This window comes from Phoca vitulina, unplaced genomic scaffold, assembly GCF_004348235.1.
Source record: "Phoca vitulina isolate PV1807 unplaced genomic scaffold, GSC_HSeal_1.0 scaffold5, whole genome shotgun sequence".
In the NCBI taxonomy this organism is placed as follows: Eukaryota; Metazoa; Chordata; class Mammalia; order Carnivora; family Phocidae; genus Phoca; species Phoca vitulina.
In genome coordinates, this window is record NW_022589708.1 from 60,070,559 (window position 1) to 60,092,072 (window position 21,514).

The following is a 21,514-nucleotide window of genomic DNA, read 5'->3' on the forward strand; positions in this document are numbered from 1 at the left end:
TCTTAGATCCGAATTCTGAATGGAAATCAGAATTAAAAAAATAATAATAATAATAATCAATCCCTTATGAAGCATGTTAGCAGCAAATACTTCTCTTCATGAACTTTGAGACAAGCATGGTCTTGTTTGATTTGCATGTACGATTTATAAAGGTTACATTTGTAACAGTTTTTCTCTTATTTTCCTTAACAGAAAAATAGCAAAATGACTGCAGCTCAGAAGGCTTTGGCTAAAGTTGACAAGAGTGGAATGAAAAGTATTGATTCCTTTTTTGCTACAAAAAATAAAAAAAAAATTGGAAAGATCTGAAACTTTGAAAATGAAATCTAGCAAAAATATTTGCCTGTTACATGTTCCATTTTTGTCCTTCCCCCACACCACTGTGCTTCCTGACCCTTAATTACCAAAAAAAAAAAAAAAAAATGAGGGCAATTTGCAGAGTCGAACACTTCTTGGTATTTGATTTTTGTGTTTCTGAACAAAATGTGGGAAAGTCATTGTGTAACTTTCATGGCCTGTGGCCTTCAGACTCTTGTTTGACATCATGAAAAGTAATCAAGTGAATAGAGTTAACCTCTAGCTAGCATCCCAGTTTCCTCAATAAACTGACATGTGACAGTATTTGAGTGTATGCCTATTCTTCTATGCCATTCTGCCACATGGTAGCAATAGCAACATGGTTTCCAGCGTACGGACAGAAATCCGATTACAGCGATCAGAGAAACCACTACTTTTTAAAAGCCTTGAGCTTTTGGTAAATCTTTTGTTGAATATTTTCTGTTCTATGAATCTGTGTTTGTTGTAGAAAATAGAGAAAGGTATTAAATTAAAATTGTAATCTCCAACTTGACATTACCCGGAGATCCTATGGCACATGTTCTTATAATAATAATTTTTTTAAGGAATTATAATAGTAATTGTATCATCTTCTTTCTTGGCAACATCATTTTGTGAGTATTTTCCCAGGCTACTAAAGTAGGCTTCATAAATATGCTTTTTTAATGATGGTCATTTTTAATTCTTTGGATATGTGATTATTTAATGACCATGACCCTATTGTGGACATTTAGATGGCTTACAAATGTTCACTGTTTGAAGAATCAGATTACAAGTAAATATTTGCTCATATCTTTTATTGCTCCCTTAGAATGGATTTTAGATGTGGGCTTCCCAGTTTATAACTGAATTTTCCAAATACATATTTGTGGGAAGATCTTTCACAGAAAGTATACAGAATCTTGCACTGGAACACAGAGTGGTCTCAGTTCTTCTCTTATTCACTGCCACCTTGTGAGCTTTGAATGTTAGCTTTGCAAATAAGTGGGGGAAAAAAGCATTTTATTGTGGTTTTAATTCACATTTCCCTGATTAATAATATTGAACATTTTTTCACATTTATTTAACCATTCATCATCTTATAGAGCATTATCTGTGCATGTCCTCTGTTAAATTGTGGGAGTGTCAGTATTTTTCTTATGGACTCTAAAGATACTCTGTGACTTAAAGACATTAATTTTTGTCCATTGTAAACGTTTTCTTGGTCTGTAAATTGTCTTTAATTTTGTATATGATTTTTTTGTCATGCAGATGTTTTTGGTTTTTATGTAGACATATATATGTAGACACATATATATATGTAGACATATATATATATGTGTATATATATATAAATGGTAACATACCACTATATAGAGACAGACATATATATCTATATATAAACTTTTCCTTTACATCGATGTTATACTTAGAAAGATGCTTCCCTTTGCAGGAAAGTTAACCAGTCACTTCTTTTCTTCTCATTTTTTAATAATTAATTTTTTGTTTTATATTTAATTACTTAAATCATCTGCAGAATTTGTATTTAAATATGCTGTGAGATAAAGCTCTAATTTGATTGTTTTCTCACCTGTTGATTTTTCCATTAGATCTGTACAATTATTTTGTCAGGTTCTAAGAGTAAGTTCCAAGGGGATTTTTTATTGAGATTTTGTTAGACACATAAATTATTTGGGGGAAAAACAGACATGTTTATAAAATTCCTTTTTGTTATTCAGGAATATAGTATTTCTCTATATTTGCTAAAATCCTAACCATACCTTTCACTAACATTTGCTTCTTCATCTTCATATAGGTACTTCTTTTTAGGCATATTTCTAGGTATTTTTGTTGCTATTAATGAAATCTATTTTTTAGATCTTCTAACTGGCTATTTTGTGGTAAAATTTTACATTTTTATATATTTACCTTTTAAATAACCAATTTACTGAACTATTAATTTAATTTTTTATTATATTCACATTGGGGTTTGATGCATAAATTATAATAATCTTCAAAAAAATGTGTTCAATTCTAATAGTTATACCACTTTTGTATCTTTTATATCCTGGGTGAGATATATCTTTTATAACATGGGTGAGAATACCTGGAACAGTGTTGAAGAGTATTAATAGTAGTCAATCGGTCTGATTTGTGATTTGATTAATGTATGTTACCATTAATTCTGACACTAGCTGTTGTTAATATGATAAAGAATATCTATTTTTGATATTTCCTTTCATACTTAGTTTCCTTAAAGTTTTAATTAGTAATTGGTGTTGGTTGGTATCAAACATGTTTCTGACACCTCTTGAGATGACGAGGGAGTCTTTATCACTGTTGAACTGTATTTGAGTTCCTACAATAACCCTTACCTGACATTATATAAAGAATACCACAGTGTATGCTTCTGGGTTAGCCATGTGAAATCTAGTTGTTAATTAGTTTTTCTGGGCTTTTACTTAGAATTTTCACATCTGTATTCAAAAGCAATATTGCAATTAGGTTTCAGTGTTAGAATTATGCTACCTTCCCAGCTTTACCAATGTTCCGGAAGGAATAATTTTGCATTGGAATATTCTATTATTGGACCATATTAAAGAAAACGGTAAAAACTGTCTAGCACTGAGACTTCTTTTTCATTATTGTTACAGTCTTCAATCTGGAAGAATTTCTCACCTGGTCTTTGTCTTACTTGACCTTGACATTACTTAAGAGTACAGGCCAGTTACTCGGTAAATGTTCCGCACTTTGAGTTTGCCTAATGTTTCCTCTTGATTAGATTCGAGCAATACCTATGGGCGCCCACAGAGGTAACAATGTGTCTTTCTCAGTGCACCATCTCAAGAGTAATAGTGTGACCCACTACCTACCTATTCATCAAAATGAATAGATGTTCACTTTGATTAAGGTGGTGGTAACCTTTGACACAGGTTTATCCACTGCAGAGTTACTACTTTTTTCTTTGTAATGAATAGGCAATTTGTGGGAAATACTCTGGGACTTTTAGCTATACTATTCCTCATCAAAAATTCACCCACAGGGTTTAGAATCGACTGGTGATTTTTCTAACTCCTTCATTTCTTCTATATTTATTTCTTTTATATTTAGCTGGCATTTTTTTTAGGAGGAATAGCTTTCCTGTCTCTACTTATTTATTCATTTATGAACTTATATCAGTATGGACTTGTAGATTTTGTATTTTGTATTTTGTCCAGTGGGTTTCTTCTTCTGTGACAGGGTATTCCAGGCTCTTGTACTCTTTCTGCCCAGGCTGTGAATCAGCCTTTCTCCTAAAAAGCCAGAGTTCCTGTTCACGGAGAGTGATATTTAGAAACCAAAATCTAGGCACAAGATGTGCTCATTGCTTCTATCGATCAATGTGTGTGGTTTTTGTAGATTTCTCTCCTAATCCCAGTTCACCGAGTTTTGTCAGAAATGGATATGAATTTTGTCACATATTTTTTCCTCATTTATTGAGATGATCATGTCATTTTCCTTTAATAATGGATTATCTTTTAATATCTGAAGTATAATGGTTGATTTTTGAAAGTTAAAATAACATTACATTCCTGGGATAAACCCTACTTGGTCTATAGTGTATTATTCTTTTCATATACAGTATTGTGTCTTACTTCTTAATATTTTGTTAAGGATTTTTGTTATCTCTGTTCATGAAGGATGTTGGTCTGTGGTTTTCCTTACTTGTAATAATTCTGTTTTGGTATCAGAGCAAAACTGACCTCAGAAAATGAATTGAGAAATATCTTCTCATCACCTATTTTCTGGAAGAGTTTATATGAGATTAGTAATTGTTTCTTCCTTTTATATTGGACAGAATTCAACAAATGAAGCCATTTGGGCCTGGAATTTTCTTTCTAGGAAAGTTTTTAATTACTGATTCAATTTCTATAATAGATATAGAGCTATTCTAATTTTCTTTTGCATGTGTGTGTGCCAGTTTTAGTAATTTATGTCTTTTAAGAAATGTGTTTGTTTCATCTGTGTTGTCAAATTTATTGGCATAACTTGTTTCTCATATTTTTATTATCTTTTTTATATCTGGATCTGTAGTCATTTTCTTTTTTCATACCTGATTGATCATGTGTATCTTTTTTGTTTTCTTGGTTAATCCAGCTAAAAATTTTTTAACTTCTTTGATCCTGTCAGAGAATCATTGTCTTGTGGCTCATGTTATTTCTGATGGGACATCTGTGATAATTTTTTTATTTCTTCTACTTTATATTAAACGGTGTCCCCTTTCTTCCCTGGCTTCTTTTAAGATTTTTTTCTTTATTATTAGTTTTCAGCAAGTTGATTATGATGTGTTGATGTGGTTTTCTTTGTGTTAACTTGTTTGTGGGTCTATTGAGCTTCTTGAATCTTTGAGTTTGTAATTTTCATCAAATTTGGAAAATTTCTGGCCAGTGTTTCTTTAAATATTTTTCTGCTTTTTTCTGCTCACCCCCTCACCTTCTAGGACTTCATTTACATGTATGTTAGACCACTTGATAATAGCCCACCCGTCCTTTCACTGAGTTTCTAGGTTTGGTTTTGTTTTATGTTCATGTTAGACAGTTTTCTTGTTATATTTTCAAGTTTACTTTGTCTTGTAGTGTTTCATCTTCCATTAAGCTCAGCTAGTGAATTTTTATTTCAAATATGGGAATTTTCAGTTCTAGATGCTCTATTTGGTTCTTTTTTTTTTTTTTGTCTTTCCATTTCTCTCATTGTGTTTTCTTTAAATACTTCATTACTGTCCCTGTCTACTGGTTGCATCATCTCTGTCACTTCTGGGTCTCTTTCTCTTTCTTTTTTTTTTCTTTATTTTTTATCTTGAAATAATTTTAGACATACAGAAAAGTTGCAAAAACAGTAGAGTTTACTTATACTTTTCACCCAGCTTTCTCTAATGTTAACACCTGATGTAACCAAAGTATAATTACCAAGCCCAGGAAATTTACAACAATGCAACACTATTAACCAATCTACCATCTTATTTGAGTTTCACCTGTTTTTACATTAATGTTGTTTTTCTATTCCAGAATCCAGTCCATCATTACACATTGTATTTAGTTGTCATATCTCTTCTGTTTTTTCTAATGTTTGAGCCTCTCAGTCTTCCTTTGTCTTTCAAACTTTTGAGAATACTGGTCAGTTATTTTGTAAAAATGCCCCACAGTTTTTGAAACTATGCTAATATCCTGTTTCTCATGTGATCATTTCATAATACTAATAGTGATTCTGATAACAACACACACTGTATAACATTTACATAGTACTGTTCTGAGCACTTTGCTCTACGTATAAGTCCTTTATTCCCCACAACAGCCAGAGTTGTGGGGCTGGGTGCCCTAGCAGTCAGGATAGGGACAGCCAACCCAAAGGGCTTGCTTAAATCCCTCGGCCCTTCACTTCTCTTTACTTACATTATTATCTTTTTGATGAATGTGCTGATTTGGGGTAAGCTTCAAAAAATTTCTGCAAACTATAAAAACACTTATGTACACACACAAGAGCCTCCATCGTTTTTGTCAAACCATACATATTTCTGAAACGGATCTCGGATTGCCAACATTCTTTTCTTTTTTATGTCTGGTTTATCTTCAATTTAAATTTTCCCTGTACTCTGGCTCTCAGGCTCTCTCATCTTTCAAGGTTTGTACTTCTCTGGTTCTGCACTCCCAAAGAGATTCTCCTCCATCAGGTTTAATGTGGATGTCAAGTGGAATTGTGTTTTGTTAGTTTGGGTGTGTTTGTAGTGTGCTACAGCCCATTCCCAGGATCATATTTCTCTTACTAGGAGACTTAGCAAGACACAAAGGCAATTTGGAAGTGAGAAACTAAAAAGTATCCATTTACTTAACCAAATGTACAGTGTTGCTTTTGTTACATGCAAATTTATGACAATATCAGTGAACAGATAAATGACCAACCATGTTTCAAACTAAATTAAGAAGGTTACTTTTAAAAAGTAAAAGTAATTGGACTAAAAAGACCAATTAATTTAAAGTAGCTGGATTATTACTGTCCCTGGTTGTAGTCCCGGTCCTGCCTTAACTCTGTGGGCCCAGGAACAAATCACTAGCTTTGCTGGCCCACAGTCCTGTCTTTCCTGTGAAATGAGACTAGATCATTGAGTCCTTTTATGTCCTTCCCTGCATTTGCTGCTGCATGGGGAGCCTTATCTCCTTTATACCCATGAGGAAATGCTGTAGAGTTAGTATCCATCCAGTGCTTACCATGCATCAGGCACTCCTCTCAATTCTTTAGTTGGCTTATCTTATCTCTTTCCCTAGAAGAAAGTGTGGAAGGAAATCTGCCAACATGCTCATTCTGGCTCTTGAGGTGTTCCTGGCATATATTTGTCTCTTTTCTTCATTTTCCATAGATTACATTACCTTGCAGTAAAAAGAAATGTGAAGAGCACAATTATTGGGAAGTAATAACAAAAGCTGACCAAGTGCTTTGCAGGTTTTAAGCACTTTTCACATGAATTTATGTGATTAATCCTTCTAGAAACAGTATGGCACCATTGGTGTTATTTCCCCATTTTACAGTTGAAAAAGCCCAAGGTCACACAGCGAATAAAGAGCTGAGCCAGAAGGTCAACTCAGGACCTCAGACTCCCAGACTTTCTACACCAAACTCCCTCTCCCCAGAGGAACTGACTTCCGTTACACCCTGGGAAGTCGTGCCAACACTAGATTTGAAGGATAGTCTCCACACATGGTTAGGACTGACTTTCTCTGCTATTAAAGGTGATGTAACTTGACTAGACACCTTGTATCACATATGTCCTCCCAAATAGCCCTCTCTCCAGACTAACCCAAGCTTTGGAGAGCTCCAGAGTTAGCTGCACTGAGCAGTCGGACCTCTTCGTGGAAGACAGAGAGCTCCCAGGCCAGGATGGGAAGGGCACTGGTATTTTCTTAGTGTCTTTGGAAGATGTCCACAGGGTTTGACTCGTCTGAATAATGGGAAGACATGACAGGATTTATACACCTTTCATAGGCTGGGATTTATACACTCCTCAGGGTCATTAGACTGACAAAGAGGTTTCCTACCTTATGTTTAATAGTCCTTTACAGGCTCCGCAGCAACCACTTATCGGTAGCTACACTGATCTTCACAACTACCCCCTGAGGTAGACCGGAAAGGGGGTGTGCCCCTGGTCCACTCTGGTGAAAAGTAGGTGCCGCAGACCGAAAAGAGCGGCATCCACTGCTGCCCTTCTATCCTCAAGCCTGGGCCTCTTTCCTTTCTGCTGACTGACCTCAGCTTCTTATTCATACCATTGTGTGTGTAGCTTTATGACCGTTTTCCCATCATGAGTCTGGTTTAATTGTGAATTTTATTTTAAGGAAGGAAAAATCAGATTTACTGTGCTTCATCGTCTTGCTCTATTCCAAATGAATTCTGCTGGTCAGTTTATCCTCGGCAGTGGTGGGCCAGAATTTGACTAAAGCTTCTACTCAGCTGGTGTATTTCCATGCCAGACTTTTAATTCAGCTGCCAGCTTTTTAGCATTTACTGTACTTTTGTTAATAAATGTTACTTTGATGGTCTCACATGAATCAAGCCTATTTGGGAGGGAGGGATCACCAGATATGATTTATAGAGGAATTGACTTCATAGATGTTCAAAGAATTGTTACCTTACACATGTGTTTTAATCAGAATATGTATATAATTAAAGTTAGTCATGTGATTCTTTAAAAAAAAAAGATTTTATTTATTTATTTGACAGAGAGAGAGGGAACACAAGCAGGGGGAGTGGGAGAGGGAGAAGCAGGCTTCCTGCCGAGCAGGGAGCCCGATGCGGGGCTTGATCCCAGGACCCTGGGATCATGACCTTAGCTGAAGGGAGATGCTTAACGACTGAGCCACCCAGGCACCCTGTTTCATTCTTTCAAAAGAAAAAAAGCCAAGGGACAAGCTCAGATTCATGTATTCCTCTTAAGAACTTATACTGAGCACCTGCTACATGCCAAATGTTCTAGGCACTAGAAATGCAGCTGTCAACATGGCCCACAAAACACCTGCCTTCAAGAAGTTTCTGCTCTAGGAGCAGGCGGGAGGGGGCATGTCACACATGGTCCAGGGCTATGGAAGAGGCTGAGCAGAGGGTGACAGAGTCCTTCGGAGGCAGGTGGTTAGGGAAGGTCTAACCTCAACTTGTCCACATTATGGCATAGAAATCTGATTGCCATCAACTTAAAAAAAATTTTTTTGAAGACATAATAGCTGCAGAATAAATTATGTTTGACCTTGTATGTGGTCAGAAACCAGCATGTTGCCATTAAACGTGTTCAGAGGCATTCTTCAGAGAGATATAAGGGGCCACTACTGCCTCCAGCTGGTCTACGTTTATCTATTTTTTATACGTTGGCCTCCTACTTTTTGAAAAAAAAAAAAATAGATCTGCCTTTCAAAAGAAAAGGAAAAGGAAACGAGTAGAAAGAGAGTAAGAATTTTTGTGTTAGAACCTTGTTTTCATGTGTTTTTATATTTTTGGTGTTCTTCTAAAATGATGGTGTGCATTCCATAAATTTGGGTGACCTTAAGATTTTGTATTTCACTCCCTCTGAACAGTGGAAAGAAAATATGCTTCCTACGCACCCACGCTCCTCCAGGAGACCAATATTAGCCCCAGGATGAGCTCAGGGAGGGAGGCTGGCCACAGCAGGAACCCCGCCCCTTATCTGAGGTCTTCCCTCAGAAGCAAAAGTATAAGGCTGCCGTTTCTCAGAACTAAAACAGCCCACCTTGCTTTTTTGTTCTAGAAGGTGCAGATAGTGCTTGGGGTTTGAGGTGACTGCTTCCGCTCACCAGAATACAACATATGTTTTCCTTTTCTCTCTAGGTGGCAGCACAAAGACAGAAAAGGGGCAAGTGACAGCAGGTCCAACACAAAGCTTGGCTGCTTCTTCTATAACTTAAGACACTCTCAAGGGGCTAAGACTTTTTCTTCTGCACCGTCTAGAAATTCTGCAAATGCCGAAAAGTATACTTTAAAGAACTAACCACTAACGATCTATTTCTTTAACACCACTAGTGCATTTGGGTAATGGCCTTTTGCGCTGGAGGCGACTCCGTCGTGGAACTTGAATGCACCCCCAGAGGGTCCACAGTCTGAGAACTCAAGCCACATCACCCCTCGGCCCCCGGCCTTTCTCCCATTGTACAGTGTAGTGATTCTGATTTCAAAACAGTGGGAGGAGAAGGTGCATGGTAAAATTGGGGTCCTTTCTAAAACCTGCCCTCGTTGGCCTGTGTCCTCTCCTGGGGCTAGCTAGCGTGGTGTATGTACGTGTGTGCTGACTACCAGTACTTGATTCCACACTAAAAGCTTTGACGAGCCAACTTCCTACCCTGACTTCAAAGAAAAAAGAAAAAGCCTGACTTTTCTGTACTCCTTATCAGTTTGGCAGCTACTAAGTTAAAATGATAACTGAACATGTGCATTTTACAATCTGCTGGAGTTATAAACACTGATTCATTTTTAAAAGAAGTCTAATATGTGTATTATTATTATTTTTTAGAGTGAGGGCATAAGACATGGGGGGAAAGTTGAAAGTAGAGGCCAAAAAGTAATTTAGTGGGGAATTCTGATGCACAGTGAATACGTTTTAGGGGGGTAGTGGAGGGATTTGTGCAAAAATACCCAGAGATTTGAGCTGGCTCGTCCACGTGACACACAAGAGGAATAGGGTAGAAGCCACTCAGTCATCTTCCTGCATTCACACAGGACCCCAAACCTCTTCTTCAAGAAACAACTTTGTTTCTGATTCTCTGATTCCAGCAGGTAAGTAGAACCTGGTTCTAGAAAGTGCTCTGTCATTTTTGCCACACCTCCTTTCACATATAGAAATTTGCATTAACTTTGAAGGACTTTTAATATTCCTGTAGTTGATGCTCTGTAGTTGATACGTGAACCCTCCTCTTCAGAAACACAACTCTAGAGAGTCCACTGTGGAAATCGGGTGTATGACAGGCTTCCAAGAGGGAGTGCTCGGCAGAAATCACCTGCCAACACTGGAGTTTTACTGCCAAGTGTGTTGTGCCTCCTTGAGCAAATCAGTTTGCCTCTCAGGACCTCATTTCAGGGCAGGAGAACCAGCTAATGTGATGGCCGTCCCTTATCTCTTTCTCCACCCGAAAGACACTTCTGGGAAACCTCCACGTGGGCACCATGCTCCCACGTGTATAAGGCTGCCCCAACTTCAGAAAGTCTTGTTGGAACAGCTCTGTGTCTTCCCTGACTCCACTTATCCATTGTGTCCTTGGCCCCCTGCTTCTTTCTCTTCTCCTCTTCCTTTCTTTCTCTTTCTCCCCCCCCCCACCTCTACACACACACACACCCCCTCACTTATTGCCTCAAATATTAACCCACTCCTTGGTGACCAGTCACTGAATACTGGTGACACGTAAGTTGTCACTGGAAGCCCCATTCTCTTACCTGTGCCCCAACCTCATACCCCATTGGCCTCTGAACTTTGAAGAACTACTAACACTTTAAACTCAACACACTTAAATTAGAAAAATTCATTATTTTAATCTTTACACAGTAATTCATGATATATGCCTAAAAAAGTTAAAAAGACAAGCGTAGGCAAAAATGACCCCTACCCCCACCTTTGCCCAGGCTCCTCTAGGTGTTTCCTCAGCCCTGAATCTGCTTCTTTTCTTAGTCGTCCAATTTCCAATATCCAGTTTCTATCCTTTTTCTAGCTGGCAGCCCCACACTCACTTTCCATACAATCTACTTCATTGCTTTACCTATATTATTTTATTAAATTGGTATATATTTTTATGTTATATATATTATATGATATTATATTATCCTATTGATTTCTCCTTCAGAAATACTTCACAGGAAAACTAAAAGCAGATCAATAGCAATAAAACCCTGGTCCTTTCAAAAGAGCCCATTCCTCAGCACGGCCGCTGCCACCAAGCGTAAGGCTGTTTCCCAGCTGGCCTGTCAGCAGTCTTGAGGGCAGAGACCATATGGCCCATGTCTCTAGTTCCCACAGAGCTGGACAGGCCTCCCGTATTCCACCCTCCTCACGTGGGTCACTGTTGCACAAATAAAATGAGATACTCCTCTCTTGTAAGATTATCAAGGACGTTTAGAAAACAGCCCTGCTTAGAGCCAGAGAGGATGTGGGAAATGAGCGCTGCTAGGAAGACTATAAAAAAAAAGGACAACTTCTGGAGGCCAAGTTGGAAAAAACGTATCAAAAGCCTTAAAATGTTGAATTCCCTTTGCTTCAGCTATACCCACTGTTAGAAATATAGGAAACAACCATGAATGTGTGCAAAGATTCAGCTACACTCTGTGACCCCTCAGGGGAGGGAGAGAGAGGAAGAGAGAGCTTAAGGAAGACTGCACATGATTTCTCCCGACTCCACCTGTGTCTTTGTCCCTTAGGCTCTGTGTACCCCTAGTACGCCACTGTAATAAATCTTAGCCATCAATACAACTATTTGACAACTCCTGTGAGTCCTGATAGCAGATATTCAAACATGGGAGTGGCCTTGAGGACCCCTCAACACACCATTGTGTCCTCAGAAACTCACGCGGTACTTGACATTTATGAAGTGGTTTATTACCTATTTTTTAGAAAGTGAAAACAACTTCAGAGGGCTGGAGTTAAATCTATCCTGTGAAAACTCTCAAAAGAACTAAGAAACATTACAGTTTATTAACTACATCCCCATGACCCAAATAAAGAACATACATTCTTCCCCAACAAGCAGAATAAAAAATGATTCAGGAAATTTAATACAGTCAAAGCTAGTCAGAATTTTTTCTCAAGAAGATGAATTTTCTGTATCTGAAGTGAGGGGAGGCACGGGGAGCAATGGCCCGGATGCAAGCTCCCTGGTTTTCCCGTCTCCCTGCTGTCCCACCACACATTGGCCAATTCCATCACATAGAGTGACACACAGTATGGGCAGCAGAGAGTGCTTCTCAACATTGGCTGCACGTTGGGAGTCATCTGGAGGTTTTAAAAAACACTGACGCTGGGGCCTCTCCCCTACAAATTCTGATAGAATTAGTCAGCGGTGTGGTCTGGGCACTGGGATTTCCCCCACTGCCCTGCCCTTCCTCCCCTATCCCCCACCCCCGCCAGGGCCTGCCTTTGATAATCCTATTTCACAAGGTCCAGGCTTCCACTCAAGGCCAATTTATTCTTACTTTTCAAAGACTTCCTAAAACTTCTGTTTTCTGGCTTCCTAGCTCACAGCCAATGGGCAGGCACACTGAGAAGAAAAAACACCACCTTTTTATCTCAATAGCATGAGAAGAAGGGAGCAGTTAGGACAAGCGGAAGAACTCAAAACCATAAAAATCAGGGTGATTTCAGAGTGGGTCGCTCCTAAGAATATCCCGGTAGTGCTGAACAACGTCATTCGAGAGAATGATGTGTTCAACCATGACCGCAGTCTACACCACCACTCGGCACCACGCCCTGTTATACGCGCTTGGCTTGACGTATAAGCTGAGGCCAATTAATTTTAATATTGATTTTGAATATTTGGCAAGAGCTCATTCTCAGTAATGAGCATTCATATGGTACCTACTGCCTTGGGGAAGCGCTCTCCGCCTTGAAATGTAAACCCATCCATTTGCCATCTTCATACTTCTCTCCAGGGAAGACTGCAGACACAGAGGCCCATCAGCGGGTCATGGGCAGAGCTGTGAGCGATCTTAACTTTGTAGCCCCCAGCATGGCTGCTCAGGGAATCCGCGAGCAGTGCGAGGTCAATTCGGTGAGGTAAGCTTGTCCAGGGCGTGAAAATCAGGCAGAGGACTTTGTCTCGGAAGTGGATGGAAATGTAGCTTCACCAACAGAAGAGAAAAGCCACAAAAAGAGAGAGATGGGGATTGCGGCGTCCGTGTAGACCGGCAGGTGCGCCTAAACTGGAATGATTAGGATTTAGGCGGTGTAGACCGGCAGGTGCGCCTACACTGGAATGATTAGGATTTAGGCGGTGTAGACCGGCAGGTGCGCCTAAACTGGAATGATGGGGATCTAGGCGGGCGTGGCCTAAGGCAAGGCGCCAGGGGCTGAAGGGCCCTGACTCTTCCTCAGAAGGAGAAGCAGATGAGAACTCAGGAGGACACAGTCAGAGCTCCTAAGGGGTTTGGAGAATCTCTTCGGGATAGCATTTCACCTCTCTCGGCCTGGTGCCGTAGGAAAGATGGCAGTTGCAGTTTCAAGATGAGTTGTGGTTAGAACGTGCGCTCCAAGGAGACACCACAAAGGCTGGCTAAGAGGCCTGTGAGGAGCAGCTGTGCAGGGGCCATGGGGTCGGCAGGCCCAGGCAGGGCCCCAGGAGACCCCATCTACCCAGGTGTGGAGAAGGCGTCAGCTTTCAGAGCCTCTCAAGCCAGCCCTCCGTTGTCAACCAGCCCAGAGGTAAGTAATCACTGAATGGGCACTAATCATTTTACTACTCATTTATCTTCCCAGTGAATGCTTTTCAACACTAGTGTTTACATTTCCAAAGAATAAAGACTTGTAAAAAGGGTGGTGGGGTTTATGGCTGCAGGAAACTGGCTCCCAGTTTGCTCTGCTGACAGGTTTATAAGACAAAGGAAGTTCATAAGGTAAAAAGAATTTCTAAGCAAATATATTTTTAGGAAATGAATTTTTCGCCTTTTTTTTTCTCTTAACAAATATAAAGGTTATTTGCATTGATTTCGTTAGTGAACAATGAAAAATGGTTGAAATGCAGGGTTATGTTTTTTAAATGGGAACAAAAATACCAATGGGTTTTTTTGTTTGGTCCTGTTTTAAAAGATAAGCTCGGTAAAAGACGTTATTTTGTCCATTTTAAAAATGGCTAATTTGCCTACAATTATTTTATTAAAGTTTGAGTAAATGAATACCATGTTGTTTAGAGTATAGTTTGCAGAGCACTAGCCTGGACAGAATGTAGTTACCTTAACACAGCCTGATTTGGTCATTGGGGGATTAAGAGCAGAGTGGATCCAATTATCTTGGCTGCATTCATGATTATATCAATACGATGTGTATTAAAATGTCTGGTTTTTACCGCGGAGATAGGAAGGAAGGCAGGGGAGCAGAAGGGCCTGGGGACTGGAAATGTTACCATAGTCCATGCATTTCCAGCAGGACAGGCCAGCACACGAAAGAGAATTGTTCTGGGAAGAACACTGGGCTCCTAGACCAGGAAGGTCTTCTACCCCATCCAAGTATTCTTGAGCCTGATTTCCACCACCGGTGATTCATTTCTTGGAGTTAAACCTTGGGTTGTCCACTCTGTCGTAAGGCTTTAGAAATCCTTTCCCTTCACTGGAAAAATGAGGTCCAGAGAGATGACTTGCCCCAATGATAAGCTAAGAAAATATCCTGAATACTTTAAATCCATCTTGAGGCTTCAAAACATCTACATGCTCTGGAAAGTGAATCTCGTATGGTTTTACTTTTTTTTTTTTTTAAGATTTTATTTATTCATTTGACAGAGAGAGAGACAGGGAGAGGGGGAACACAAGCAGGGGGAGTGGGAGAGGGAGAAGCAGGCCTCCCACGGAGCAGGGAGCCCAATGCGGGGCTCGATCCCAGGACCCTGGGTATCATGACCTGAGCCGAAGGCAGAAACTTAATGACTGAGCCACCCAGGCCCCCCCCCCATATGGTTTTCCTTTAAAATATCTTCAAAATTCACTGCTTCGATCCTTTAGACTGTTCACATTGAATTTGAAATATGAATGTCCATGGACTTTTCCGGTTTGAGTATAAAGATGGGAGAGCTGTCTCTCCCCTTCTTTGAAGTTGTGGAAGGCAAAAGTAAAATAAGAAATGAAAATAAAATATCCGTTATCAGCAAAACTAGGAGGGAGTTAAAACTAAGAACAGCAAAATAGATGGAAGGCCTGCATACAGCAGGGGAGCAGGCTGGGGAGTGGAAAAAAGGAGAGAAGAGTATATGGCTTCAGAAATCAAGATGAGTCAGTAAAATACATTGATAAAAAGGGAGAGATGAAGTGAGGAACAAAATCTGAGTTTCATGTTTTACTATAGAGGAAACAATGCACAAATGAGGGCAGCAAGAACTTTCTGGACCCAGTTGTGAAAAGTAGAAATGATGGGATTAAAACGCGTGCACACGCACACACACACACACACACACACACACACTTACTTGCAGGGAAAGCCCTATCTGCAAGCAGCAAGAAAGAAGAGAGGTGCTTTTTGAAAACCCCCATAGCTGCCTATCTTTATTGGCTGGGGAGAATAGATCTAAAACTCATGCACAAAACCTTGATTCATAAAGAAAATCCTTACTAGGATAGAATGTGATCCTGCAAATATTTGGTCCAAGAAAAACTCCCTGGTCGCAAAGGGGAGACATTGAAGATAACCCACCCAATTTATTTTAGAGATTCAAGAAATAAAAAAAAGAAAAAGATCAGGAAAAACAAATGGCAGATAAAGTGTTACCAAAGAGCGGATGAAAATAGGAAAAGGCATTTTACTACAAATGTGAAATATTTAATTGCTGTCACCTCTACAAAGCCAGGGCGTAAAGCAGAGGTGTGACTATCTGTTGGCAGTGACAGCAAGACAAGAGACCAAGAGTGAACTGGAGAGATTCAGGGTACAAATGGGAGAAAAAATAAACTGTCAAAGAAACGAAGGTGAATTGGGAGATAAAATAGGTAATAATAAAACACAGGAGCTCAGAGGATCAAAATGAGAAAACCAAACAAAATGAAATGGATATGGGTGTGGGAAAGATTTATTAAACAGGACACAAAAAGTGAGCATACAATTGATCCAAGAACCTGGTAATAATTGTACAATTTTTAAAAACCAAAGTTATTTAAAAATACAAAGCAAAATTTTACCAAATAGACTCAAGCGACTCATTAAAAGAATAGCATAATATGACAAAGTGGGATTTATTCCAGGCAAAGATGGTTCAATTTTAGGAAGTCTACTTATATGAATTCCCATATAAATGATCAAAGAAAAAAACCATGTATTTATCTCTTTAGATGCTTTGAAGATGTGTAGCAAAATTCAACTTCCATTATTGATCTAAAATAGTTCAGTGACATAGGAATAGATGTGTACTTGCTAACATAAACCAAGCTGAAAGTCAATGTTATGTTTAAAGGAGAAATACCAACAGCATTCCTACTAAAGTCAAGAATGAGCTAAAAATGTTATAAACAGAAAAGAGAAATTAGGCCTATAAGAATTGAAAAGATACAAAATTATCATTATTTGCAAATTATATATTTGTATGCTTGGATGACCCAAGAGGATCGATCATCTGAAAAAGACTATGAAAATAAGAATTTAGTAAGGTGGCTTAATATAAAATCAATATATAGTTTTCAAAAGCTTTCATACATTTAAACAACTGGTTAGGAGATGTAATGGAAGACCTTTTTACACTTAGAATAACAACAAAAAAGCTAAAATAACCAAGAATAATGTAGCAAAAAATATGGGCCTATTTAATATGTGATTTTAAGACAAGTAGCAGTTTAGAAAACAAAGTTAGATGCATCGGGATGAATTCTAAATGGATCAAAGATTAAATGGTAAGAGATAAAAGAAATGGAAGAAATATGGGAGACTTGCAAATAAAATTCTTCCTGGCAAAAATCAATATAAGCAAAGTCAAAAGACACAATAACTGGGAAAAGCTATTTGTACCTCATAGCACAAAGAACCAATTTTCTAAAAACAGAGATATAAAAGAACAAACCAATAGAAAAATGGGCAAGGAATTGGCACTTTAAATGAACGAAAATGCACCAAATTGCAAATGCATCTGTCCTTTGACTCACTAATTTCAGTTCTGGGAATTTATAAACCTGCACCTGTGCGAAACAATATATAGGTAAGATTATTCATGAGATCATTGACTGACATAACAAAAGACTGGAAACAACCCGGATGTTTATCTAGAAGGGGCTAATTAATTGAATTATGTGCATCTGCATAATGTGTTCAGGTTACCAATTGCTATGTAGCAAACGACCTCAAAATACAGTGATTAGAACAGAAATGTGTTATCGCTCAGTGTTCCATGGTTGACTGGACTCAGCTGGGCGGGTCTGACTTCGGCATTCTCATGGGGTTACAGTCAGATGGTGGCAGGGCTGCGATCATCAGAGGCCTCCACGGTCTTCACTGCCACCCTGGCACGCAGGCTAGCATGGCTAAAGGAGCCGGGGACTGGCCGAACACCTCCTCGCACGCGGTCTCTCCACGTGGCTGGCTTGGCTTCCACACAGCATGATGGTCTCAGGGTAGTCCGATTTCTCCCCCGGGGGAGCGTCCCACTTGGCAGAAGGTGGAGGCAGCCGGCCTCTTCATGCCTAACCTGCATACACAGCCTCACTTGCACTGTATTCTACTAATCGAACAAATCATTAAGGCCGACATATTCAAGGGGAGGGAAATAGAACCTGCCTCTCAATGGGGAAAAGGAACAAAGAAAATGGGGCTCTCTTTAATGTGTCACATAATGAAAACACGCAGTTGTAAAAATGAATGAGGATGTTCTGTAGGTACTGACGTGGAAAAATGTCAGGTTCTGTTGTTAAGTGAAAAAACCAAGCGTAGAACAATGTAAATAGCATCTTTTGTGTAAAGTCGGTAGGCGTGGGGAATAAAAACACCTATGTGTGTTTGCTTCTATTTTCATAAAGAAAATATTAACAAGAAGCCGATTAAAAATGCTTATCTATAATGAGAGCAGTGTGTGGATAGGTTCAGAGATAGGAGAAAGACATCTTGATATAGGCCTTTTTATGTTATTTTGACTTTTGAAATCGAATTGGAAAACAAAATACTTGGAAATCTTAAGGAATGCAAAGATGCTCTACCTTGCTCATTTCCTTAGGGTGCTGGAGCTATTTGGGGACCCGTGTGATGGGCTCTATTTTGACAGTCCCATCGGTTTCCAAAAAATCTTCATTTCACCATCACAATAATAAAAATCAACCCAGAAAATAGTCCATTTGGTCATATGTTTAGTTATAGCCAATGGCCCCCACTAGTAATATTGCCTACAAATTAATTGCCATATTTGTGCTGGTCTGAGGGTATGGAGAGGGGGTTATTTTTCTTCACTGTCAAATCCAAAGTGCCATTTCAAATGTAATTTTCAATATGTCAAAATTGTCAAAATAGAAGATTAGCCAGTGGTGTGCTGTTAACTATTCAGGAGTTTTCCAAGCCATTTGTTAAACCACTGGTAGCTTGAAATTGACTATGGTGACTACTTCCGGTACACATAAACAAATAAATTAGCATCGGGTTGCAATGGGTGTACGAATGAAAAACACAGGGAAGAGTGGAAGAGAAGGAACAGAAGGGGTGCTCACTTACACCAGGGATTGGGCAAGGTGGTATATGGAAATTATACTGACTTCATCAGTGAGACTTAGGGTTTCCACTTTCTCTGTCTCTGTAAGAAACTGTACAGACATGGACCGGGAAAGGATTTTTCTTAAGTAGTTAACATGTATTGCATGGTTACATGTGCAAGACACTAGGTGCTTTGCAAGCATCATCTCACTAGTCATCCTAACAACTTTTTGAAATAGGCACTATGATGGTTTCCATTCTACAGAGACGTGGAAACTGAGAGCCCAAAGGTGGAAAATGATTTGCATAAGCCAATGAGCCCCAGAGCCAGATTCCAAATCTGGTGGCTTGGCTCCAGTGCCCACTCATTTAAGCATCAGGCTGTGAACGCTTCACATTATTACTTGGAAAACTCAGAAACTCATGATGAAGGAAAATAAAGTCACCCATAATTCTAACTTCCAAAGATGACCACTGTTAACATTTTTATCTAAACCAGTGGCTTTCAATCGTTCTTTCAACTCAGTCCATCTGAGGGCTGTGACTCATGAATAACTGTGAGTAACTGGGGCTCCCTCTGAAAAGATTTTTCTCAAAGGTGTGAAAGGTGTAATCTGAAAAATCCCACATGTTTTTTATATGGTCTGCTCACTGTCCCATTTTATTTCTTCTTCTAATAAATGGCATGGTTTTTCAAAGTGCACATTGTCCATAATCAGGTATAAAGAAATTTGACATGTTTTTGCTAGAACGATTGATGGAAAGCTTTCCTGCACTGTCGCATTCCTACTGTACCCTCGTTGGACAGCAACCTGCTTTACTTTTCTTAAGATGCTAAGTCTTGTGGTGATATACACACATAGTCACATACAGAGTTACAATACATTTATAATACATGTTATCTGAGAGCCAGGTTCATACTCAAACACACACACACACACCCCCATTAGTTTTTGGAAGAGTTGGGTCAAAATCAATTTTGATTTTGCCAAACATACTCACTTTGAAAAAGTCACAATCACAAGATTACCATTATATTTTCAAATAAATGTGTTAAAGAAAAAAGCAAAACAAACTTCCTCTTCAATCAGAGATGTTTTTGAAAAACTTTCAATGGCAAATAAATGGTTGAATCTGAAGAATTTTTAGAGATTTCTTTGTGAACTGATTTATTTTTTGGTCAAATGTTTAATTAAAAATACTTTTAGATATGTAAAGAACTTATAGAAGACGTTAAAGTTCTTTATGGAAAGGTATTATATGCTAATAACTGATCGTGGACACTAGCCAATTGAATGACATTAGTTATGACATATATTTTGAGGCTAATTAACCTCTGTTTTAGCTCTTTTTGATTTTTAAGATTTTTAATTCCCGATTTTTAATTGGTTTTCCCATTTTCTTTGTTCCTAGTTTTCCTCCTTTTGGTCCTTAGTGCTTGGTCTCAATGGCGCAAGACCTTGCTGGCGTGGTGGGTTACTCAGGATGGCTCATCCCATCCACGGGTGAGGCCCCTGCTGCTTTGTTAGGCTCCTAAGTGACCCCTTCTTGAGTGATTTGTGGCTTCGGTCTCATGCTTGTCACTAGTGTTTTCAACCCTTTTCTATTAAGGTCTTTATGTATGGGAATACTTTCATGATATTTTTCATTTCTGCAATGCAAGCTTATTATTCTCATATTTTCAAACAAATGTATTCAATAGAGATGGACAAAGTAAAATTTTCCATAGCAGAAATTTAATTTCTTTCCTAAAGTAAGACAAAGCTAATAGTCTAAAAAGTTTTGAATCCCTTAGTTTTTCCACCCTTGGATAGATAAGGTAAAACAAGTCACAATCAGAGGGTGCTGTGCGTGTGACTGGTGTTTACTAGTCCCTAGCAAATTAGTAAACGTTTTGTCTCCTGAAGCCTCTGGTTTTGTTTCATTAATGTTATCTCCCTGCAGTGGCGCTTCACGGACTTTCAAAATGGTACTTGTTGATCTGGAAAAGTAGCGGAGATTCCTACGTACAGCTGTTTTATTTTATTTTGTCATATGCTTAGTTTACAAATAAGTTTTCAGAAAAATAAAATGCCTTCCCTTTTCTCTCAATTGTATTTGTCATCAGCTTTCATGTTAGTCCAAGGCAGCCACGTAGTGGGGAAATTCAGGGACTGCTAAAGTCCAAAGCCACGAGCCAAAGCCTGCTCTGAGTTGTTTCTTCCCCAACAGAAGAAAGCAATGACCAGGATTTGGGGGCACTTCACTGCTTGGTAATAGAAGTGAAGTTAAACTCGGTTTTAGACACATTGAGTGATGAATCTTACTGCATGATTCAGGCTCCAAACTAACCATTCGTTTCCACTGCTGGATATCTTAATGGGAAAAATTAGCTTTTAACTTTTATTTAGGTCTCTCGTATTTAGTTCGCTCCAACTGTATGTGTCTGACATCGGGCTTCATCAAGGGTGCATGAGTGAGTGTGCATCTTCCCCCTACTATCTGTTGAAACATTAGCAAGTCTGCAGCCAAGCTGCCGGAGCCAAGACCAGAGGTGGTGGTGGGACCGGGGGTCTAGAACTAAAGCCCAGTTCTTGCACTTAGCTCTGTGCCTCTTTCTTTTATTTTTTAAAGATTTACTTATTTATTTATTTATTCATGAGAGAGAGAGAGAGGTAAAGGGAGAAGCAGACTCCCCACGGAGCAGGGAGCCCGATGCGGGGCTCGATGCCAGGACCCCGGAGTCATGACCTGAGCCGAAGGCAGACGCTTAACCGACTGAGCCACCCAGGCTCTCCTGTGCCTCTTTCTCCATCCGTAAAATCGGATAATAATAGTCCCTACCTCATG

The 21,514-nt window shown here is 39.1% G+C and overlaps 1 protein-coding gene across 2 annotated transcripts in view; it reads left to right on the top strand.

Moving 5' to 3' along the window:
* Nucleotides 1-10,463, top strand: part of RNASEH2B (ribonuclease H2 subunit B) — a 71,252-nt gene extending 60,789 nt beyond the window's left edge. Inside the window, exon 10 of one of the 2 annotated variants that reach the window (XM_032403083.1) lies at nucleotides 9,181-10,463. In XM_032403083.1, coding sequence (XP_032258974.1) covers nucleotides 9,181-9,213 — 33 coding nt within the window. In that variant the 3' untranslated portion in view covers nucleotides 9,214-10,463. Of the gene's footprint in view, nucleotides 1-192; nucleotides 1,595-9,180 lie in introns of those variants that run through there. The other variant, XM_032403081.1, reaches the window with a different exon arrangement.
* Nucleotides 10,464-21,514: the final 11,051 nt, after the last annotated feature.